This window comes from Budorcas taxicolor, chromosome X (assembly GCF_023091745.1).
Source record: "Budorcas taxicolor isolate Tak-1 chromosome X, Takin1.1, whole genome shotgun sequence".
NCBI lineage: Eukaryota > Metazoa > Chordata > Mammalia > Artiodactyla > Bovidae > Budorcas > Budorcas taxicolor.
In genome coordinates, this window is record NC_068935.1 from 129,838,925 (window position 1) to 129,861,219 (window position 22,295).

The 22,295-nt window shown below is 37.7% G+C and overlaps 1 protein-coding gene across 1 annotated transcript in view; it reads right to left on the reverse strand.

Annotated features, from left to right (window-relative positions):
* MOSPD2 (motile sperm domain containing 2) overlaps positions 1-22,295 on the reverse strand; it is an 86,691-nt gene that overhangs the window by 34,517 nt on the left and 29,879 nt on the right. Inside the window, exon 8 of the mRNA XM_052663410.1 lies at positions 12,347-12,471. Within this exon, the coding sequence (XP_052519370.1) occupies positions 12,347-12,471 (125 nt within the window). The remainder of the gene's footprint in view (positions 1-12,346; positions 12,472-22,295) is intronic.

The window sequence follows — 22,295 nt, forward strand, 5'->3', positions numbered from 1 at the left end:
TACTCAATATTCTGTAATAACCTAAATAGGAAAATAACTTGAAGAATAGATACATGTATATGTATAATTGAATCACTTTGTTGTATACCTGAACTGTGGCTCAGTGGAAGAGAATCCGCCTCTAATGCAGGAGATCCAGGTTTGATCCCTGGGTTGGGAAGATCCCCTGGAAAAGGGAATGGCAACCCACTCCAGTATTCTTGCCTGGAGAATCCCATGGACGGAGGAGCCTGGTGGGCTACAGTCCTTGGGGTTGCGAAACAGTCAGATATGACTTAGCTACTAAAGAACAAGAACTACTCTCTAATTTGCAGGGGGTGGAGTGGCAGTAGTTTAGGGCTTCCCTGGTAGCTCAGCTGGTTAAGAATCTGCCTGCAATGCAGGAGACCCCAGTTTGATTCCTGAGTTGGCAAGATCCATTGGAGAAGGGATAGGCTACCCACTCTAGTATTCTTTGGCTTCCCTTGTGGCTCAGATGGTAAAGAATCCACCTGCAATGTGGAAGACCTGGGTTCAATACCTGGCTTCAATCCCTGGGTTGGGAAGATCTCCTGGAGAAGGGAAAGGCTACCCACTCCAGTATTCTGGCCTGGAGAATTCCATGGACTGTATAGCCCATGGGGTCACAAAGAGTCAGACACGACTGAGCAACTTTCATTTTCACTCTCAATAAGCATTGTAAATCAACTATACTCCAATAGAAAATAAACAATAAAGGGAAACATTTCTGAATGCCAACACAAACAAAACCCAACCAATAAATCAACCAACCACAAAAAAAAAAAAAAAAAAAACCACTTAAAAAACAAAGCATTTTTAAAAAGTCCATAACTGGGAAAATATGTATTACATATAAGAGCAACAAAACCCACTTTTTCTTAATATAGAAAAATCAACAAGAGTAACCACTCAACAAAATAAGGAATAAAGGAATGATGGAGAGTTCATAGAAAAAAACAGATTGCCTTTTAAACCACTAAAAAATGCTCAACATCACTTACAATAAAAAAGTACAAATTCAAACCATAGTTAACTATTTTTTACCTGAGACTGACAAAGCTTAAAATAAGGAAAATAGGTGGTGTTGGCAAGGATGTGATTCAAGCATTCTCATACATTAAATAGGCACAATCTCTTTACAGGGAAATTGATAACAGGTATCACAAATCAGCTATTGAAGTTTAAACTAAATGTAACAACTGACCTAATGATTTCAATTCAAGGAGTTTATCTTCTACAGATACTGCTGCTTCCATGTATTAAGAATTCATTATGAGAATATTCACTGAATCAGTGTTAGTAACGGTAAAAGGTTAGAAAATTAATGGTATTTAAAACAGAACATAATAATAATACATCATTAGATCCACACAATGGAATATTCTGCAATGGTTTAAAGAATCTATTAGATCTCTAGCAATCAATATGGTATGACCTAAAAATAAATGATATTAAAAAAACAACAGAATAATATACTAAATAGCATATAATGACTACAGTAAAAAACAATAACAATGGACTTAGTATTTCTAGAAGAAAAAACTCTGAAACAGTGACTACTTGAGGGAATTGCAGTGGCAGTGATTTAGGAAAGTAGACATACTTTTAATTTTCATTGTGCTGTTGTAATTTTCAGTCTTTGGTACTGTTTGTTTTATTTAGGGGAAAATGTACTTTAATGAACAGTAGTCCTATTACTATTATAACTACAATTCTGAGGAAATAAATCTCTAGCAACCGAGAAGGGAAATAAAATACCTTTTTCTATCCATAAAAATAAAATTAACAGCATGCAGTAAAAACTACTTTTAAGAAACAACAACTGTATTGGCAAATTATTTAACAGAACAAACCAATCAAATAGTTATTTTAACCAAGGTTAGTATCTGAAATGACATACTTTTTGAAATGAACCATACTTTGTTTTTCTAGGTTTAAAAGTGAAATATAAGGCCTCAGAAGAGGAAAGCAGGAAACATGAAGTTTAAATAGTGCTTCAGGGGGAGGAAGTCAAGATGGCAGAGTAGGAGGACATGGAGCTCACCTCTTCCCACAAATACATCAAGAATACACCTACAAATGGAACAATTCTCAGAGTACATGCTGAACACTAGAAGAGGACTTTGGGCAGCTAAAAGGACAACAAAGATCTCTGCATAACCAGGTAGAATGAAAGAAAGAAAGAAAATACAGGAAGCTGAATGGGATCTTGCACCCCAAGGAGGGAGGTGCAAGAGAGGAGAGGTTCCTGTACCTCAGGAAGCCCCCTCATTGGCAGGGCTATCAGCTGGGACAGAAGAGGAGTTAGAGAACACAGCAACCAGTCTGTGGCAGGCAGGACAGAGTGAGACCTCCACAGGTGGTCCACAACCCTGTGCACCCCAGCCTGAGATGTGTCTGCAGATGCAAACTGGCTGGATGCTGGAACGTCGGGTCTGGAGAGAGCAGACCTGGGGAAAGCCTGCTGCCCGTGGTGACGAGACAGCCTGAAGGGATGGGAGGGTGGAGCTCTACAACCAGGAATATTTGTGGAAGAAGCCTGGGACGCCATAGAAGCAAAGTGCCATTGTTCAGAGGCATGTAAAGGGTGAGGCTGTCACTGCAGGCTCTTTCAACATGTGTTGACCTTTGACTTGGTGGGCTCCAGGAGGGGCTACCTCCTCGGTGGTCCACACACCCTGACTACTGCCCCAGTAGTCTATTGCCTGGGCAGGCTCCACAGGGCTGGGGGAAGATAGATCCTTCACTCTTGGAGAGTACACACAAGGTCTCAAAAACTGGGCCCCAGGGCAAAGCAATGACTCCATAAGAGTCTAGACCTACTTATGGGTCTTGGATAGTCTCCTGGCGAGGTGCAGGTTGGCTGTGGCTCCCTATGGAGGCACGAACACTGGTGGCAGAGGCCTCAGGGAATATTGATGGGTATGAGCTTTCCCAGAGGGAGGTCCCCGTTTTGGCACCAAGACCTGGCCCCATCCAACAGTCTGCAGGTTCCAGAGCTGAAATACTTCCGGCCAAACAATCAGCAAGACAGGAACACAGCGCCACCCAGCATCAGACAGGCTGTCTCAAGTCATACTGAGCTCAAGTGAAGTTAAGTGAAAGTCACTCAGTCGTGTCTGACTCTTTGCGACCCCGTGGACTAGAGAGTCCATGGAATTCTCCAGGCCAGAATACTGGAGTGGGTAGCCTTTCCCTTCTCCAGTGGATCTTCCCAACTCAGGGATCTAACCCAGGTCTCCCACATTGCAGGCAGATTCTTTACCAGCTGAGCCACAAGGGAAGCCAAAGAATACTAGAGTGGGTAGCCCATCCCTTCTCCAGTGGATCTTCCCGACTCAGGAATCGAACTGGGGTCTCCTGCATAGCAGGCAGATTCTTAACCAGCTGAGCTACCAGGGAAGCCCTTACTGAGCTCAAAGATGCCTCTAAACACACCCCTTGACATGGCCCTGCCCACTGAGGGCAGGCACCAGAAACAAGAAGAACTAGGATCCTGTAGCCTGCACAAAGAAGGCTACAAGCACAGAAGGTTAGACAAAATAAGATGACACAGAAATATGTTTCAGACGAAGGAACAAGATAAAAACCCACAAGAACAACTAAATGAAGAGGAAATAGGCAATCAAGCTGAAAAAGAATTCAGAGTAATGATAGTAAAGATGATCCAAAATCTTGGGAAAAGAATGGAGGCACAGACCGAGAAGATATAAGAAATGTTTAACAAAGAGATAAAAGATTTAGAGAATGAAGAATTAGAGATAAACAATTCAATAATTGGGACTTCCCTAATGGCGCAGTGGATAGGAATCCACCTGCCAATGGAGACAATATGAGTTCAATCCCTGGTTGGGGAAGATTCCACATGCCAGGGAGCAGCTAAGCCCATGTGCCACAACTACTGAAGCCAGTGCACTTTAGAGCCTGCGAGCAACAAGTACTGAGCCTATGTGCCACAACTACTGAAGCCTGTGTGCCTAGAGCCTGTGCTCCACAACAAGAGAAGCCACCACAATGAGAAGCCCATGTACTGCAATGAAGAGTAGCCCCTGCTTGCTGCAACTAGAGAAATCCCACACAAAGCAACAAAGATTCAGTGCAGCCAAAAATAAATCATAATTAAAAAAAAACTCTATCCCACCCTCTCCCTCTCCCTCAGAGTCCAAAAGTCCACTCTACACATCTGTGTCTCTTTTGCTGTCTTGCATACAGGTATTGTAAAATAAAATAAAGTAAAAATTAAAATTAAAATTAAAAAAAATTAAAATTAAAAAAAAAACCTAAAAATCAAAACACACAATACAAATAAAAAATATACTAGAAGGAATTAATAGCAGAATAACTAAGGCAGAGAATGAATAAATGAACTGGAAGACAGAGTGGTGGAAATCATGGGGCTGCAGAACAAAACAAATAGAATGAAAAATGATAAGAAATGAGAAAGAAAGAGGGAAAGGGCCTGAGAAACTATTTGAAGAGATTACAGCTGAAATTTCCCTTGGGAAAGGAAATATTCACCCAAGAGCAGGAAGTGTAGAGAGTCCCTGGCAGGATAAATCCAAAAGGAACACCCTGAGATACATATTAATCAAACTGACAAAAATTAAAATACAGAGAAAAAATATTGAAAGCAACAAGGGAAAAGCAACAAATAACATACAAGGGAATTCCCATAAAGTTATCAGCTGATTTTTCAGTGGAAACTGCAGGCCAGAAGAGAGTAGCATGATATATTCAAACTGACAAAAGGGAGAAAATCTCCAACCAAAAACATTCTAACCAGCAAGGCTCTTGTTCAGACTCCACAAAGAAACGAAAAACATTACAGACAAGCAAAAGCTAAGCGAACTCAGCATCACCAGACCACCTTTGGAACAAATGCTAAAGGTACTTCTTTAGGTGTTTAAAAAAAAAAAAAAAAGGCCAAACTTAGAAATATGAAAATCCACATGGGAAACCTTACGAGTAAACATACAGTAAAAGTAGGAAATCATCCACACACAAATATGGTATCAAAACCGGCAACTGTGAGGAGAGTACAAATGCAGAAAACGGGCAATGCATTTGAAATTAAATGAACAGCAACTTAAAACAATGTTGTATATATATACATATAGATAGATAGATTGCTATATCAAAACCTTATGGGAAGACGTCCCTGGTGGTGCAGTAGATAAAAATCTGCCTGCCAATGCAGGAAACAGAGGTTCAATCCCCGGCCCCGGAAGATTCCACATGCCTCTGGCAATTAATGCCCATGTGCCACAACCACTCTGTGCTCTAGAGCCCATGAGCTGTAACTATTGAGCCCACATGCCTCAACTACTGAAGCCTGTGCACTCTAGAGCCCATGCTCTGCAACAAGAGAAGCCACGACAATGAGAAGCCTGCACACTGAAACTACAGAGTAGCCCACACTCTCTGCAACTAGAGAAAGCCTGTGCACAGCAATGAAGACCCAGAGCAATAAAAATTAAATAATATTAAAAAAACGTTATGGGAAATGTGAACCAAAAAACTACAACAGATACACAATAGATACACAAAATAAAAAGCAATATGAACACTAAATCACGAGAAGAGAACAAAAAAGGAGGGAAAAAGACTTACAAAAACAACTTCAAAAGAATTTTAAAAAATGGCAATAAGAATATACATATCAATAATTACCTTAAATGTAAATAGGTTAAATGCTCCAATTAAAAGACACAAACTGCCTGAATAGGATAAAAAAATGACTCATATATATGCTGTCTATAAGAAACTCATTTCAGACCTACGAACACATACAAACTGAAAGTGAGGGGATGGAAAAAGATATTCTATGCAAATAGAAATGAAAAGAAAGCTGGAGTGGCAATACTCATATCAGACAAAACAGACTTTAAAATAAAGACTGTTATAAAAGACAAACAAAGACACTACATAATGATCAAGAGATCAATCCAAGAAAAAGATATAACAATATAAATATATATGCACTCAACACAGAGACCTGCAATATACAAGGCAAATGCTAAGGGAAATCAACAGTAACACAATAGTGGGAGACTTTACCTTTCACTGTTCATCTGAAACAATCACAATATTGTTAGCTCGCTATACCCCAGTAAAAAATAAAAAGTTTAACAAAAAATAGAGAATAAACAAATAAACAGAAAATAATGGGGGACTTTACATCCCACTTCCACCAGTGGACAAATCATCTAGACAGAAATTCAATAAGGAACATAGGCCTTAAATGACTCATTAGACCAGATAAACCCAACTGATACTTACAGCACACTCCATCTAAAAGCAGCAGAATACACTTTCTTCTCATGAGCACATGGAACATTCTCTAGAATACATTACATCTTGGGCCACAAATCAAGCCTTGGTAAATTTAAGAAAACTGAAATCATAAGAAGCATCTTTTCTGACCACAACACTGTAAGATTAGAATTAAATTACATGTAATAACTGTAAGCAAAAAAACACACACAATCATGTGAAGGCTAAACAATATGTTACTAAACCAATGGATCACTGAAGAAATCGAAGACAGAATAAAAAAAAAATACCTAGAGGCTAATGACAATGAAAACATGACAATCTAAAACCTATGCGAACCAACAAAAGCAATTCTATGAGGGAAGTTAACAGCAATATGATCTTACCACAAAAAACAAGAAAAATTTCAAATAAACCACCTAAAGTTACACCTAAAGCAACTAGGGAAGAGGAACAAATAAAATCCAAAGTTAGCATAACGAGAAAAATCATAAAGATCAGAGTGGAAATAAATGAAATGGAGACCAAAAAATAGAAAAGATGAATGAAACTAAAAGCTGGGTCTTTGAAAAGATACACAAAATTGATAAACTTTTAGCCAGACTCATCATGAAAAAAAGGGAGAGCTCAAATCAGTAAAATTACAAATGAAAAACAAATTATTATAAGCACCACAGAAATACAAAGGATCATGAGAGACTACTACTACACTACTACAAGTGCCAATAAAACAGACAATCTAGAAGAAATGGACAAATTCTTAGACTGAACCAGAACAAACTAGAAAATGTGAACAGACCAATAACAAGTGATATTGAAACGGTGATTTTAAAAACTCTCAACAAATTCCAGGACCACATGACTTCAAAGGTGAATTACATCTCACATTTAGAGAAGAGTTATCACCTATTTTTCTGAAACTCCTGCAGAGGAAGGAAAACTCTCAAACACCTTCTAAAAGATTTTCATCACTCTGATATCAAAATCAGAAAAAGCACAAAAAAAGAAAATTATAGGCCAATATCACAGATAAACAGACGCAAAAATCCTCAACAAAATACTAGCAAACCAAACCCAACAGTACATCATGATCAAGTGGGATTTATCCCAGGGATGCAAGGATTCTTCAATGCAAGCCAATTAATTAGTGTGATATACCATATTAACAAACAGAAGAATAAAAACCAAATAATTAACTTTGTAGATGCAGAAAAGCTTTTGACAACATCATGCATATTGATATTACTTTAAATGTAAATAGATTAAATGCACCAACCAAAAGACTTAGACTGGCTGGGTGGATGAAAACATGTGCATGTATGTACTTCTAGTTTACCACATCACTCTGCTTGGAACCCCTCCCCCCAGTTGTACGTTACTATTTTATATTGTTAAGTTAATCATGTTCCCATTATGGCTTGCAATTTTAATTAACTTTTATTTTTTGTCTGGCTATTGACTGTGAAAACTGATAAACATATTTTACTTTTGTGATTACTCACTTAATACCACTGTATCATGATTGGCCAACAGAAAAACAATAGACCTCTATATCACCAAAACTAGGATCTAACAGAAAAAAACTTGTAATCACTTTTTAAAATCCAGATGGATATCAGAATTATCTTGAAACTTTTTGAAAAATACAAATGCTCAGGTATTTCTTTTTCTCACCAGAGCTCCAGATATGTTTCTAATGAGCAGTCATGTTTAAAAACAACTCGACTATATGATGATCTTTTAGTTTTATCTAGTTTATTTCACTTTTTCTATTCCATATTCAGGGCTCCCATTTCATTTAGTTTATGTTCTCTAATTTTTTCCATCTTTTTTTTTTTGGATACTCTTTCTCAAGCCTTTATCAAGTATAGTAGAAAAACTTTTGTATACACATATGTAAATGTGTAATATATATATATTTTAGAAAACTTATGAACCTAAAAAATTATGACATTTTGGCTAATCAATGAATATAGTAAAGTTACAGGATATAAAATCAACACACAGAAATACCCTGCATTCCTATACACTAATAATGAGAAAATAGAGAAATTAAGGAAACAACTCCATTCACCATTACAACGAAAAGAATAAAATACTTAGGAATATATCTACCTAAAGAAACAAAAGACCTATATATAGAAAACTATAAAACACCAGTGAAAGAAATCAAAGAGGACCCTAATAGATGGACAAGTATACCGTGTTCATGGATCAGAAGAATCAATATAGGGAAAATGAGTATACTACCAAAAGCAATCTATAGATTCAATGTAATCCCTATCAAGCTACCAACAGTATTTTTCAGAGAACTAGAACAAATAATTTCACAATTTGTATGGAAATACAAAAAAACCTCAAAGAGCCAAAGCAATCTTGAGAAAGAAGAATGGAACTGGAGGAATCAACCTGCCTGATTTCAGGCTCTACTACAAAGCCACAGTCATCAGGATAGTATATGGTACTGGCACAAAGACAGAAATATAGATCAATGGAACAAAACAGAAAGCTCACAGATAAATCCATGCATCTATGACACCTTATCTTTGACACAGGAGGCAAGAATATACAATGGAGAAAAGACAAATCTCTTTAACAAGTGGTGCTGGGAAAACTTGTCAACTGCTTGTAAAAGAATGAAACTAGAACACTTTATAACACCATACACAAAAACAAACTCAAAATGGATTAAAGATCTAAATGTAAGAGCAGAAACTATAAAACTCCTAGAGGAGAACAGAGGCAAAACACTCTCCAACATAAATCACAGCAGGATCCTCTATGACCCACCTCCCAGAATATTGGAAATAAAAGCAAAAACTAAATAAATGGGACCTAATTAAAATTAAAAGCTTCTGCACAACTAAGGAAACTATAAGCAAGGTGAAAAGACAGCCTTCAGAATGGGAGAAAATAATAGCAAAGAAGCAACAGACAAAGAACTAATTTCAAAAATATACAAGCAACTCCTGCAGCTCAATTCCAGAAAAATAAATGACCCAATCAAAAAATGGGCCAAGGAACTAAACAGACATTTCTCCAAAGAAGACATACAAATGGCTAACAAACACATGAAAAGATGCTCAACATCATTCATTATTAGAGAAATGCAAATCAAAACCACAATGAGGTACCATTTCACACCAGTCAGAATGGCTGCGATCCAAAAGTCTACAAGCAATAAATGCTGGAGAGGGTGTGGAGAAAAGGGAACCCTCTTACACTGTTGGTGGGAATGCAAACTAGTACAGTCACTATGGAGAACAGTGTGGGCATTCCTTAAAAAACTGGAAATAGAATTGCCATATGACCCAGCAATCCCACTGCTGGGCATGCACACTGAGGAAACCAGAATTGAAAGAGACACATGTACCCCAATGTTCATCGCAGCACTGTTTATAATAGCCAGGACATGGAAGCAACCTAGATGTCCATCAGCAGATGAATAGATAAGAATGCTGTGGTACATATACACAATGGAGTATTACTCAGCCATTAAAAAGAATACATTTGAATCAGTTCTAATGAGGTGGATGAAACTGGAGCCTATTATACAGAGTGGAGTAAGCCAGAAAGAAAAACACCAATACAGTATACTAACACATATATATGGAATTTAGAAAGATGGCAATGATAACCCTGTATGCAAGACAGCAAAAGAGACACAGATGTATAGAACAGTCTTCTGGACTCTGTGGGAGAGGGCAAGGGTGAGATGATTTGGGAGAATGGCATTGAAACATGTATATTATCATATATGAAACGAATCGCCAGTCCAGGTTCGATGCATGATACAGGTTGCTTGGGGCTGGTGCACTGGGATGACCCAGAGAGATGGGATGGGGAGGGAGGTGGGAGGGGGAACACATGTACACCTGTGGCAGATTCATGTCAATGTATGGCAAAACCAATTCAATACTGTAAAGTAATTAGCCTCCAATTAAAATAAATAAATTTATATTAAAATTATGACATTTTGATTCTACCTGTTTGACTTAGTATGACTAGAATACTAGATTTCTAATTAAAAAATAAATATGCAATAAGTGACAAAGTTTTACTGTGTAGCATATGGAACTATAGTCAATATCTTGTAATAACCTATGATGCAAAATAATTTCAAAATAATATATGTGTATTTGTATAACTGAATCACCTTGCTGTGCACCTGAAACACTGTAAGTCAACTATACTTCAATAAAATATATATATTAAAAATATGGCAAAGTTCAACAATGCAAAACTGCAATTACTTTTGCACCAACCTAATAAAAACAACCTACTATATAGAACAGGGAACTCAACACTCTGCAATAGCCTATATGGGAAAACAATCTGAAATAGGATGGATATATGTACAACCGATTCATTCATTTTGATGAACACCTGAAACTGACAATAAACGTTAAAAAAATACAGAAATAATTCAATATTTAGGGGAAGAAAAAGAAACATCTTTGAAATCATCTTTAATGACCATCATTCAGTAATAAGACACTTTTCATTTGGTTTTTCAGATGTCTAGGAATCAAGATACTCATAACCAGTTTAAGGTTCAGTTTGGCTGAAGAAATAGTTGTGCATGTCTCTATATGAAAAAATTTCTATTTTTGTTACCCTCATCCCACCCAATTTCCTTTGCAGTGAGTTGAAGTGTTGTGGAGTTCTCTGTAGGACTACGTCCAGTTATGATAGTCCGGAAACAGTCTCAGACATAAGGATATATATATTTTTTAAATCTTTTAAAATAAATGAGTCTCAGTTCATAAGTATTAATGGCAACCCACTCCAGTATTCTTGCCTGGAGAATCCCAGGGACAGAAGAGCCTAGTGGGCTGCCGTCTATGGGGTTGCACAGAGTCGGACACGACTGAAGTGACTTAGCAACAGCAGCAGCAGGGACCTCATACTATTCTTCCTTTCTTTTCTTAGAATCATCCTTAGCTGGTTGCCAAAAGCTGCTGAGAACTTTCTGTATAATATACCACTCTCGTGGAGAGTCAATTTTGGTTCAGATATTTTATCCAGTCTTTCATAGGTTCCAAATGTACTGTACAAACAAAAGGTTGATAACTTCCCCCCGAAATTACCAATTCAAGGTTTTTTCCAATGAAAGAAAACACAGAAAAGGATACACAAAAACTTTTCATTTTGCTACTCCTTTGATTCTAGTTGAACGTAATTTTGCCAGTACAAAGTAGATTGCCAAAGTCAAATAACTCAAGTATTACCAATCAAATTAACCTAAAGCATACAAAATCCATAGGTTTCACAGTTTATTTTTTTTAAAAAGTCATTATCCAATTATGTTTCATTGCTATGGAGTATTAAAAATTTAACACATTTCTACTTACTTCTGGTCTCTTATTTGTAAGTAGTAAGATCATTTCCAAAAAATATTATAGTATATATTAACTTTTAAATTAAAAACTGTTCAACAGTAAATAACTGAAATCAAACTAAAGAGACATCAAAAGGCAAGTAAGTGATTTATAGTCATTCATTAAACAATTTATGGGTTATCTCTAGACAGTGTAATGCAGCCACTATGCAGCCACAAACAAGAACAAGACAGCTTATCACATAATGATTTTGAATGATTTCTAAGAGATTTTGTGAAGCAAAAAGCAGCACACACAATAGTGTATAAATACACTACTTGGTTAAAACCATGATGGGAGGGAAAAAGAATTATATATATATATGAATACTATAGTTGTTTATATATTACATATTTAGTATAGTTTTTTATATAGGTAACACAGATCCCTGGGGGGAAAAAAAAAAGAATTAAACTAGAGAGAACAGGATGGTAGCCACAGCAGTACAATTCTGAATACTTTTACTTGGTATCTTTCAGTTTAAAATCATATAAAAACTTGACCTATTCAAAAATAACAACTCAAGATGTTTAATAAAAAATGTCTATAACTCTGGTTTCTATTATAGAGTATCTATAATTTTTCTTAGGCTATTTAGATATTGCTTTTCTGTTTCTGTTGAGGAAAGAATACAGCCTCATGTGTCATGTCCCAGTCTTATTTTAAAAACAGGTTCTAGGTACTGTACTTACAGTTCCACCCATGTGAGGAGGCAGGTATTCTACACTGACATAGTCTTGGATGTCATTTTTACTCGTAAACTTCAACAAACTCACTGCTTCTGGACCAAGCCAGGTTTTCACAATTTTGAAAGCAGCTGAAGAAAAACACAATCACTGTATTAAATTCCTTTCATTCTCTTTCTTGATTTACTTACCGTATGTGCTAATGTAGGTCCTCTGAGATTAGTTTGGGCTAAAATCTGTTAATATGTATTTTTCCATGGCATGATAGTTATATTCACATTCTCTAACCCCTTATGGCAGAAAGTGAAGAAGAACTAAAGTTTCACTTTCCTGATGAAAGTGAAAGAGGAGTGAAAAAGTTGGCTTAAAATTCAACATTCAGAAAACTAAGATCATGACATCTGTTCCCATCACTTCATGGCAGATAGATGGGGAAACAATGGAAACAATGAGAGACTATTTTTTGAGGTTTAAAATCACTGCAGATGGTGATGGCAGTCATGAAATTAAAAGATGCTTGCTCCTTGGAAGAAAAACGATGACCAACTTAGACAGCATATTAAAAAGCAGAGACATTACTTGCTGACAAAGGTCAAAGCTGTGGTTTTTCCAGTGGCCATGTATGGATATGAGAGTTGGACTATAAAGAAAGCTGAATGCCAAAGAATTGATGCTTTTGAACTATGGTGTTGGAGAAGGCTCTTGACAGTCCCTTGGACTGCAAGGAGATCCAACCAGTCCATCGTAAAGGAAATCAGTCCTGAATATTCTTTGGAAGGACTGATGCTGAAGCTGAAACTCCAATACTTTGGCCATTCCAATACTTTTGTGAAGAACTGACTCATTGGAAAAGACCCTGATGCTGGGAAAGATTGAAGGTGGGAGGAGAAGGGGACGACAGAGGATGAGATGGTCGGATGGAATCACTTACTCGATGGACATGAATTTGAGCAAGCTCCAGGAGTTGGTGATGGACAGGCAAGCCTGGTGTGCTGCAGTCCATGGGGCCACAAAGTTGGACACAACTGAGCAACTGAACTGAACTGAATCCCTGTAGGCATTTATACTTTAACTGTGCCTTATGGGTTTCAAATGTTCCAGGAAGATTCTGGAGAATTAAATTACTTTGATGTTCATTAACAAACTTATGGTTTTGGCCTCTGAACAAATCCATCAATGCTCCCGACTTCTAAGATTTCCAGACAATGAATCAAAATGCATTGTGATTCACTACCTGTACAACAGTACGGGAAGAGTCATTTGCCTTATGCTTCTCTGATAAATCCTCAATCTGAAAAATCTTCTAAAATGGGAAGTCAGGAAGAGAAAGAAAAAGCCCTTCTCTTATGTGTGTGAGCCAGACTCAGACTTTTCCACCCTAACCTTAAACTTCTGTGCCTTTCTCCTAAGCCCTGCAGCTTAAGAGTTACGATGATATTATAGAATCTTCAAGAATAAAATTATCAAATACAGCTATTTTGTAACTACAATTTTGTTCTATCATGCGATTTTGATAAACTTTTTAACCTTCTTTCCATCATGAGTTCCTAAGCACATTTTAATGGAATTAAAAGAGAAATCCTGAATTAAATTTGCAAAAGCATCAATGAAAAAGTCAGGAAATAAAACAGCATGATAATGAACATTAAACAGTAGTTCAGAAAACTGCATTTTTACTTTGGCTAATTATGTTTAAAAATTTCTACATAACATTTACATTTTCATTAATTTCAATTCAAAAAATCTGAGTTGGCATGTCTGAAGCTATGGCACTTGAAAGTAACTGAAGTGCTATAAAGCTGACTTTTCATAACAGCTTTTATTGAAATAAAATTTACATACCATAAAATTCACTTTTTTTAACGTATACTCATCAATGATTTTTCTTTAGTATATTCAGAGTTGTGGAACTCATCACCACTATCTAATTTTGGAACATTTTCATCACCCAAAAAGAAATCTCTAGCCATGGGCAATCTCTCATCTTCCTTTCTCCCTGACAACCATTAATCTAGTTTCTGTCTTAATGGATTTGCCCGTTTTTGTAACTATGTTTTTATAAATATGAGTTTTTATTTCCTACTAGCTTTGTTCACTCAGCATGTTTTTAAGGATCATCTGTAATGGAGCATGTATCATATTTAATTCCATATTATGGCTGAATAATTTTTCATTTTATGGTTATATAACATCTGTTTATTTACTGTTTATTAGCATTTGTTATTATCAATAACCTCAGATACACAGATGATACCACCCTTATGGCAGAAAGTGAAGAGGAACTAAAGAGCCTCTTGATGAAAGTGAAAGAGGAGAGTGAAACAGTTGGCTTAAAACTCAATATTAAAAAAATGTAGATCATGGCATCTGGTCCTATCACTCCATGGCAAATAGCTGGGAAAACAATGGAAACAATGACAGACTTTATTTTCTTGGGCTCCAAAATCACTGCAGATGGTGACTGCAGCCATGAAAGTAAAAGCTGCTTGGTCCTTGGAAGAAAAGGTGTAACCAACGTAGACAGCATATTAAAAAGCAGAGAGACATTACTTGCCGACAAAGGTTTCTAGTCAAAGCTGTGGTTTTTCCAGTAGTCAAGTATGGATGTGAGAATTGGACTATAAAGAAAGCTGAATGCTGAAGAATTGATACTTTTGAACTGTGGTGTCTGAGAAGACTTTTGAGAGTCCCTTGGACTGCAAGGAGATCCAACCAGTCCATCCTGAAGGAAATCAGTCCTGAATACTCATTGGAAGGACTGATGCTGAACCTGAAACTCAAATACTTTGGCCACCTGATGCAAAGAACAGACTCATTGGAAAAGACCCTGATGCTTGGAAAAGACTGAAGGTGGGAGGAGAAGGGGATGATAGAGGATGAGACAGTTGGATGGCATCACCGACTCGATGGACATGAGTTTGAGCAAGCTCCAGGAGTTGGTGATGAACAGGGAAGCCTGGTGTGCTGCAGTCCATGGGGTTGCAAAGAATCAGATATGACTGAGCCACTGAACTAAACATTTGTTTATCCATTCATCAACTGATGAACTTTGGATTATTTCCACTTTTCAGTATTATGAATAATGCTACTATGAACCTTTGTGTAGAACTCCTTGTGTAGACACACATTTTCAGTTCTCTGGGACATACACCTAGGAGTAAAATTGCTAGGTCACATGATAACTCTGTATTTAATTTTTTGAGGAATGGCAACTGTTAAATGGCTGTGCTATTTAACATTCTCACCCACAATGTATGAGGGTTCAAAATTCTCCACATCATTATGGACACTTGTTACTTTATTCTGTCTTTTTGATTACAGCCATCCTAGCAGGTGTGAAGTAGTATCTCATTTGGTCTTAATTTGCATTTCTCTAATGATGTTGAGCAGCTTTTATGGGTTTATCACCCATTTACATATTTTCTTTGGCAAAATAATCTATTAAAATCTTTTGCCCTTTTCACCTGGGCCACTTGTCATTTTATTGTTGCATTATAAAAGTTATTTATATATTCTACTCACAAGTCCCTTTTCTGATGTCTGATTTGTAAATATTTTCTTCCATTCTGAGAATTGTCTTTTTACCTTCTTGATGGTGTCCTTTAAGGTACAAAAGTTTTCAATATTAATGAAGTACAATGTATCTATTCCTTTGTTGCTTGTGCTTTTTGGGGGTCATACCTAAGAAACCACCGTCTACTCCAAGGTCACACTGATTTACCCCTATGGTTTTTCTAACAGGTTTATAGTTTCAACTCTGATCCATTTAGAGTTCATTTTGTTAGATGATGGAAGGTAGAGGTCCAACTTCATTCTTTTGAATGCTGACATTAGTTGTCCCAGTATCATTTGTTTAGAAGGCTAATCTTTCTCCACTTAACTGTCTTGGCACCACTGTCAAGAAATCAATCATAAATGTTTGGATTTATTTCTGGACTCTCAATTCTATTTTACTGGTCTTTATTTCTATTATCATGTTCACACCACAATGTCTTAATGCTTTTATAGTGAATTTTAAAATCAAGAGATGGACTTTCCCGGTGGTGCAGTGGATAAGAATCCACCAATGAAGGGGACACAGGTTCGATTTCTAGCCTGGGAGGATTCCATATGCCACGGAGCAACTGGGCCTATGTACCACAGCTAATGAGCCAGTGCTCTAGAGTTTAAAAGCTGAAACTACTGAGCCTGTGTGCCATGATTACTAAAGGTGGCTTATCTAGAGCCAGTGTTCCACAACAAGAGGGGTCACCACAATCAGAGGCTCACGCACTGCAACTGAAGGGTATCCCGCATTCTCTGCAACTAGAGGAAAGCCCAGACAGCAGTGAAGACCCAGCATAGCCAAAATTTAAAAAAAATCATCTAAACATAGTTAAAAATAGTTAAACTATTTTAAAAATAGTTTAAAATTGTTTAAAAATTAATAAAATCAAGAGGTGTGAGTTCCTCAATTTCACTGTTCTTCAGTTCAGTTCAGTTGCTCAGTCGTGTCCGACTCTTTGTGACCCCATGAATTGCAGCACACCAGGCCTCCCTGTCCATCACCAACTCCCGGAGTTCACTCAGACTCACGTCCATTGAGTCCGTGATGCCATCCAGCCATCTCATCCTCTGTCGTCCCCTTCTTCTCCTGCCCCCAATCCCTCCCAGCATCAGAGTCTTTTCCAATGAGTCAACTCTTCACATGAGGTGGCCAAAGTACTGGAGTTTCAGCTTTAGCATCATTCCTTCCAAAGAAATCCCAGGGCTGATCTTCAGAATGGACTGGTTGGATCTCCTTGCAGTCCAAGGGACTCTCAGGAGTCTTCTCCAACACCACAGTTCAAAAGCATCAATTCTTCGGCACTCAGCTTTCTCCACAGTCCAACTCTCACATCCATACATGACCACTGGAAAAACCATAGCCTTGACTAGACGGACCTTTGTTGGCAATGTCTCTGCTTTTCAACATGCTATCTAGGTTGGTCATAACTTTTCTTCCAAGGAGTAAGTGTCTTTTAATTTCATGGCTGCAGTCACCATCTGCAGTCATTTTGGAGCCCCCCAAAATAAAGTGTGACACTGTTCCCACTGTTTCCCCATCTATTTCCCATGAAGTGATGGGACCAGATGCCATGATCTTCATTTTCTGAATGTTGAGCTTTACGCCAACTTTGAATGGCAAACCACTTCAGTATTCTTGCCTTGAGAACCCCATGAAGAGTAAATCACTGTTCTTACTCAAGACTATTTTTATTACTCTGGGTCTCTTGCATCTCCATATGAATTTAAGGACAAACTTGTCCGAATCTGTTTAAGAAAAAAAGTGGGGGCAGCAGTTGGGATTTTGACAGAAACTGCACTGAATCTGTAAATCAACTTTGAAGCACTGCCATCTTAGTAATTAATAGGTCTTCTAATCCATGAACAAGACATGAATATTTACCTAGATCTTGAATTCCCTTCAGTGGTGTTTTACAGTTTTCAGTGTATGAGTTTTCAACTTTTTATTATTTTTATTTCTAAGTATTTTATTCTTTGTGATGCTATTACAACTGAAATGATTATATAATATCATTTTGGGTTATTCATTGCTAACACATAGAAACACAATTGGTTTCATGTATTGACTTTGCATCAGGTCACCTTGCTGAACTTGTTTACTGGTTCTAACAGACTTCTGTGTATGTATGGTTTGTATTTCTTAAAATTTTCCATATAGATATCAGCTGCAAATATGAATAGTATGACTTCTTTTCCAATCTGGATGGTTTTTCTTTCTCTTGCCTAAGTGCCCTGACAATCTAAGTGGTAAGAGCTGACAACTTTATCTGGCTCCCGATCTAAGGGGGAAAGTATTGATTCTTTCACTAAGCATGATGCTAACTGGGGGGTTTCAAAGATGAAGTTTTGCACAGATGTCCTTTATCAGGGCGAGGAAATTCTCTTCTGTGAAGAATTAACTTTACCCAAAGAAAGGTCTGGCCTTTATCCTCAGCTTTCAGAAGTAATCTTCATGTCTGTTGGAGTGTCTTTGTTTGCCTATATGCCTTGAGTCACAGTGAAACAACATGATTTAGTTTGGGGGCTTTGGGTCACACAGTATCTGTAGACCTCTGGAGAGACTGGAGAGTGAGATGAACCATGTGATAAACTGGTCAGGCCTAAGTAATGGAGCTCCAATAAAAACTTTGAATGTCAGTGTTTGGGTGAGCTTTCCTGGTTGGCAACACTCTACGAGCATTGTCATGTACTGATGGTGGGAAAGTAATGCACTTCACATTTGGTACTTTCCTGGATTCTGCCATATGTTTTTCTTCCTTGGCTGATTTTAATCTGAATCCTTTCTTAGTAATAAATTATAGCTGAGTATAACACCTTTCAGTGAGTTCTGTGAGTGACCATAGTAAACCTAAGGGTGGTTTTGGAAACCCCTTTACAATACAGTTGGTATCAGAAGTAGGAGTAGTCTTGTGTGAACTACTGTGATCCCCACTAACTTTTCAGACATTCCAACTCTTTCTGCCTTCTATTCCTAGTTTCTTGGGTACTATGATCACGAGAGTACATTTGAATTTTCTCAAATGTTTCTTGTGTCTATTAAAATTATCATGTGTTTTTTCCCCTTTATTAATATGTTGAATACCTGGTTTATTTTCATATGTTGAACCAACTTTGCATTCCTGAAACAAATCCCACTTGATCATAGCATACAATACCATTCACATGCTCGCTAGATTCAGTTTGTTAATACTTTCTTGAGGGTTGGTTCATTTATATTCATAAGGAATATTAGTCTCTAGTTTTCTTTTCCTGTGATGTGTGATATTAGGGATATACTTGCCTCATAAAATGAGTTGGGACATGCTTTATATTTTCTGGAAGAATTTCAGAAGAGTTGGTATTGATTCTTCTATACAAGTCTAGTAGAATTCACTAGTGAAGCAAATACCTTGTTCTAACAACCCAAGAGACAACTCTACACAAGGACATCACCAAATGGTCAATACGGAAATCAGACTGATTTATATTCTTTGCAGCCAAAGAGAAGAAGCTCTATATAGTCAACAGAAACAAGACCTGGAACTGCCTGTGGCTCAGATTATGAGCTCGTTATTGCAAAATTCAGACTTAAATTTGAGGAAAGTTGGAGAAGGCGATGGCACCCCACTCCAGTACTCTTGCCTGGAAAATCCCATGGACGGAGGAGCCTGGTAGGCTGCAGTCCATGGGGTAGTGAAGAGTCAGACACAACTGAGCGACTTCACTTTCACTTTTCACTTTCCTGCATTGGAGAAGGAAATGGCAACCCACTCCAGTGTTCTTGCCTGGAGAATCCCAGGGATGGGGGAGTCTGGTGGGCTGCCGTTTATGGGGTTGCACAGAGTCGGACATGACTGAAGTGACTTAGCAGCAGCAGCAGCACGGAAAATCACTAGGCCATTCAGGTATGACCTAAGTCAAATTCCTTATGATTATACAGTGGGGGTGATGAACAGATTTAAGGGATTGGATCTGGTAGCGAGTGCCTGAAGGACTATGGATGGAGGTTCATAACATTGTACAGAAGACAGTGACCAAAACCATCCCAAAGAAAAAGAAACGCAAGAAGGCCAAGTGATCATATGAGGAGGCTTTACAAATAGCTGAGGAGAATAAAAACAAAGCTGATAAAAAAATATTTAAAAAAAAAGAGATGAGGAAGGCAAGGGAGAAAGGGAAAGATATACCCAACTGAATGCAGAATTCCAGAGAATAGCAAGGAGAGATAAGAGGGCCTTCTAAAATAGACAATGCAAAGAAACAGAAGAAAACAATTAACTGGGAAAGACTAGAGATTTCTTCAAGAAAACTGGGGATATTAAGGGAACACTTCATGCAAGGATGGACATGATAAAAGACAAAAACAGTAAGGACCTGACAGAAGCAGAAGAGAATAAGAAGATGCGGCAAGAATACACAGACAAAGTGTACAAAAAAGGTGTTAGAGACCAAGATAACCATGATGGTGTGGTCACTCACCTAGACTCAGACATTTCCACAGTGTGAAGTCAAGTAGGTCTCAGGAAGCACTACTAAGAATAAAGCTAGTGGTGGTGATGGAATTACAGCTTAGCTATCTAAAATAGTAAAAGATGATGCTGTTAAAGTACTGCACTCAATATGTCAAAATCTGGCAAAGTCACTGGTGGCCACAGGACTGGAAAAGGTCAGTTTTCATTCCAATCCCAAAGAAAGGCAATGCCAAAGAATGTTCAAACTACCATACAACTGTGCTCATTTCATATGCTAGTAAGGTTATGCTCAAAACCCTTCAAGCTAGGATTCAGCAGTATGTGAACCTAGAACTTCCAGATGCACAAGCTGGGTTTAGAAATGGCAAGGGAACCAGAGATCAAATTGCCAACATCCACTGATCACAGAAAAAGCAAGAGAATCCCAGGAAAACATCTACTTCTGCTTCACTGACTATGCTAAAGCCTTTGTGTGGATCAAATTAAATTGTGGTAAATTCTTAAAGAGATGAGAATACCAGATCACGTCACCTCCCTCCTGAGAAACCTGTAAGTGGGTTAAGAAGTGGTAGTTAGAACCAGACATGAAAACAACAGACTGCTTCAAATTGGGAAAGGAGCATAACAAGAATGTATATTGCCCTACTTATTTAATTTATATGCAGAGTGCATCATGCGAAATGCTGGGCTGGATGAATCACAAGTTGGAATCAAGATTACTGGGAGAAATAGCAACAACCTCAAATATACAGATGATACCACCCTTATGGCAGAAAGCAAAGAGGAACTAAAAAGCCTCTTGATGAGGGTGAAAGAACAAAGTGAAAAAGCTGGCTTAAAACTCAACATCCAAATGGTTATATTTAACTAATTCAAAAGTTAAATACTCTGCCAAATAAAAGACTTGTTTTCTAAGTACACAAACAAAAACTCAATATTTAAAAAGCGAAGACCGTGGAATCTGTCCCATCACTTCATGGCAAACAGAAAGAGATAAAGTGGAAGCAGTGACAGATTTTATTTTCTTGGGCTCCAAAATCACTGCGGATGGTGACTGCAGCCATGAAATTAAGACACTGCTCCTTGGAAAGGAAGCTATAACAAACCTATTCAGCATATTGAAAAGGAGAGACATTACTTTGCCAACACAGGTCCGTCTAGTCAAGGCTACGGTTTTTCTAGTAGTCATGTATGGATGTGAGTGCTGGACTATAAAGAAGGCTGAGCGCTGAAGAATTGATGCTTTTGAATTGTGACACAGGAGAAGACTCCCGAGAGTCCCTTGGACTGCAAGGAGATCCAACCAGTCCATTCTGAAGGAAATCAACCCTGAATATTCATTGGAAGGACTGACGCTGAAAGTGAAGCTCCAATATTTTAGCCATCTGATGGGAGAAGTCAACTCACTGGAAAAGGCCTTGATGGTGGGAAAGATTGAGGGCAGGAGAAAGGGGTGACAGAGGATGAGATGGTTGGATGGCATCATCAACTCAATGGACTTGAGTTTGAGCAAACTCTGGGAGATAGTCAAAGGACAGGGAAGGCTGGCATGCTGCAGTCTATGGGGTCACAAAGAGTTGGACACGACTTAGTGGCTGAAGAACAACAACTAGGGAAGCCATTTTGGGTCTCAGCTATTTTTTATGATCTTTTAAATTAATAATTCAAGTTCTTTTGTTATACTTATTCAGAATCTTGAGTCCATTTTCATAGTTTGTGTCTTTCTAGGAATTTGTCCATTTCATCAAGGTTACCTAATTTCTTGGTATGCAATTATTCACAATATTCCCTTACAAGCCTTTAAATTTTTCTAAGGTCTACAGTGATGTCTCTTCTTTTATTCCTGACTTTAATAATTTGAGTGGTTTTTTTTTCATTCATCAGTTTAACTAAAGTTTTGTTAATTTTGTTGAACTTTTCAAAGAACCACGTTTTTATTTCATTGCTTTTCTGTACTG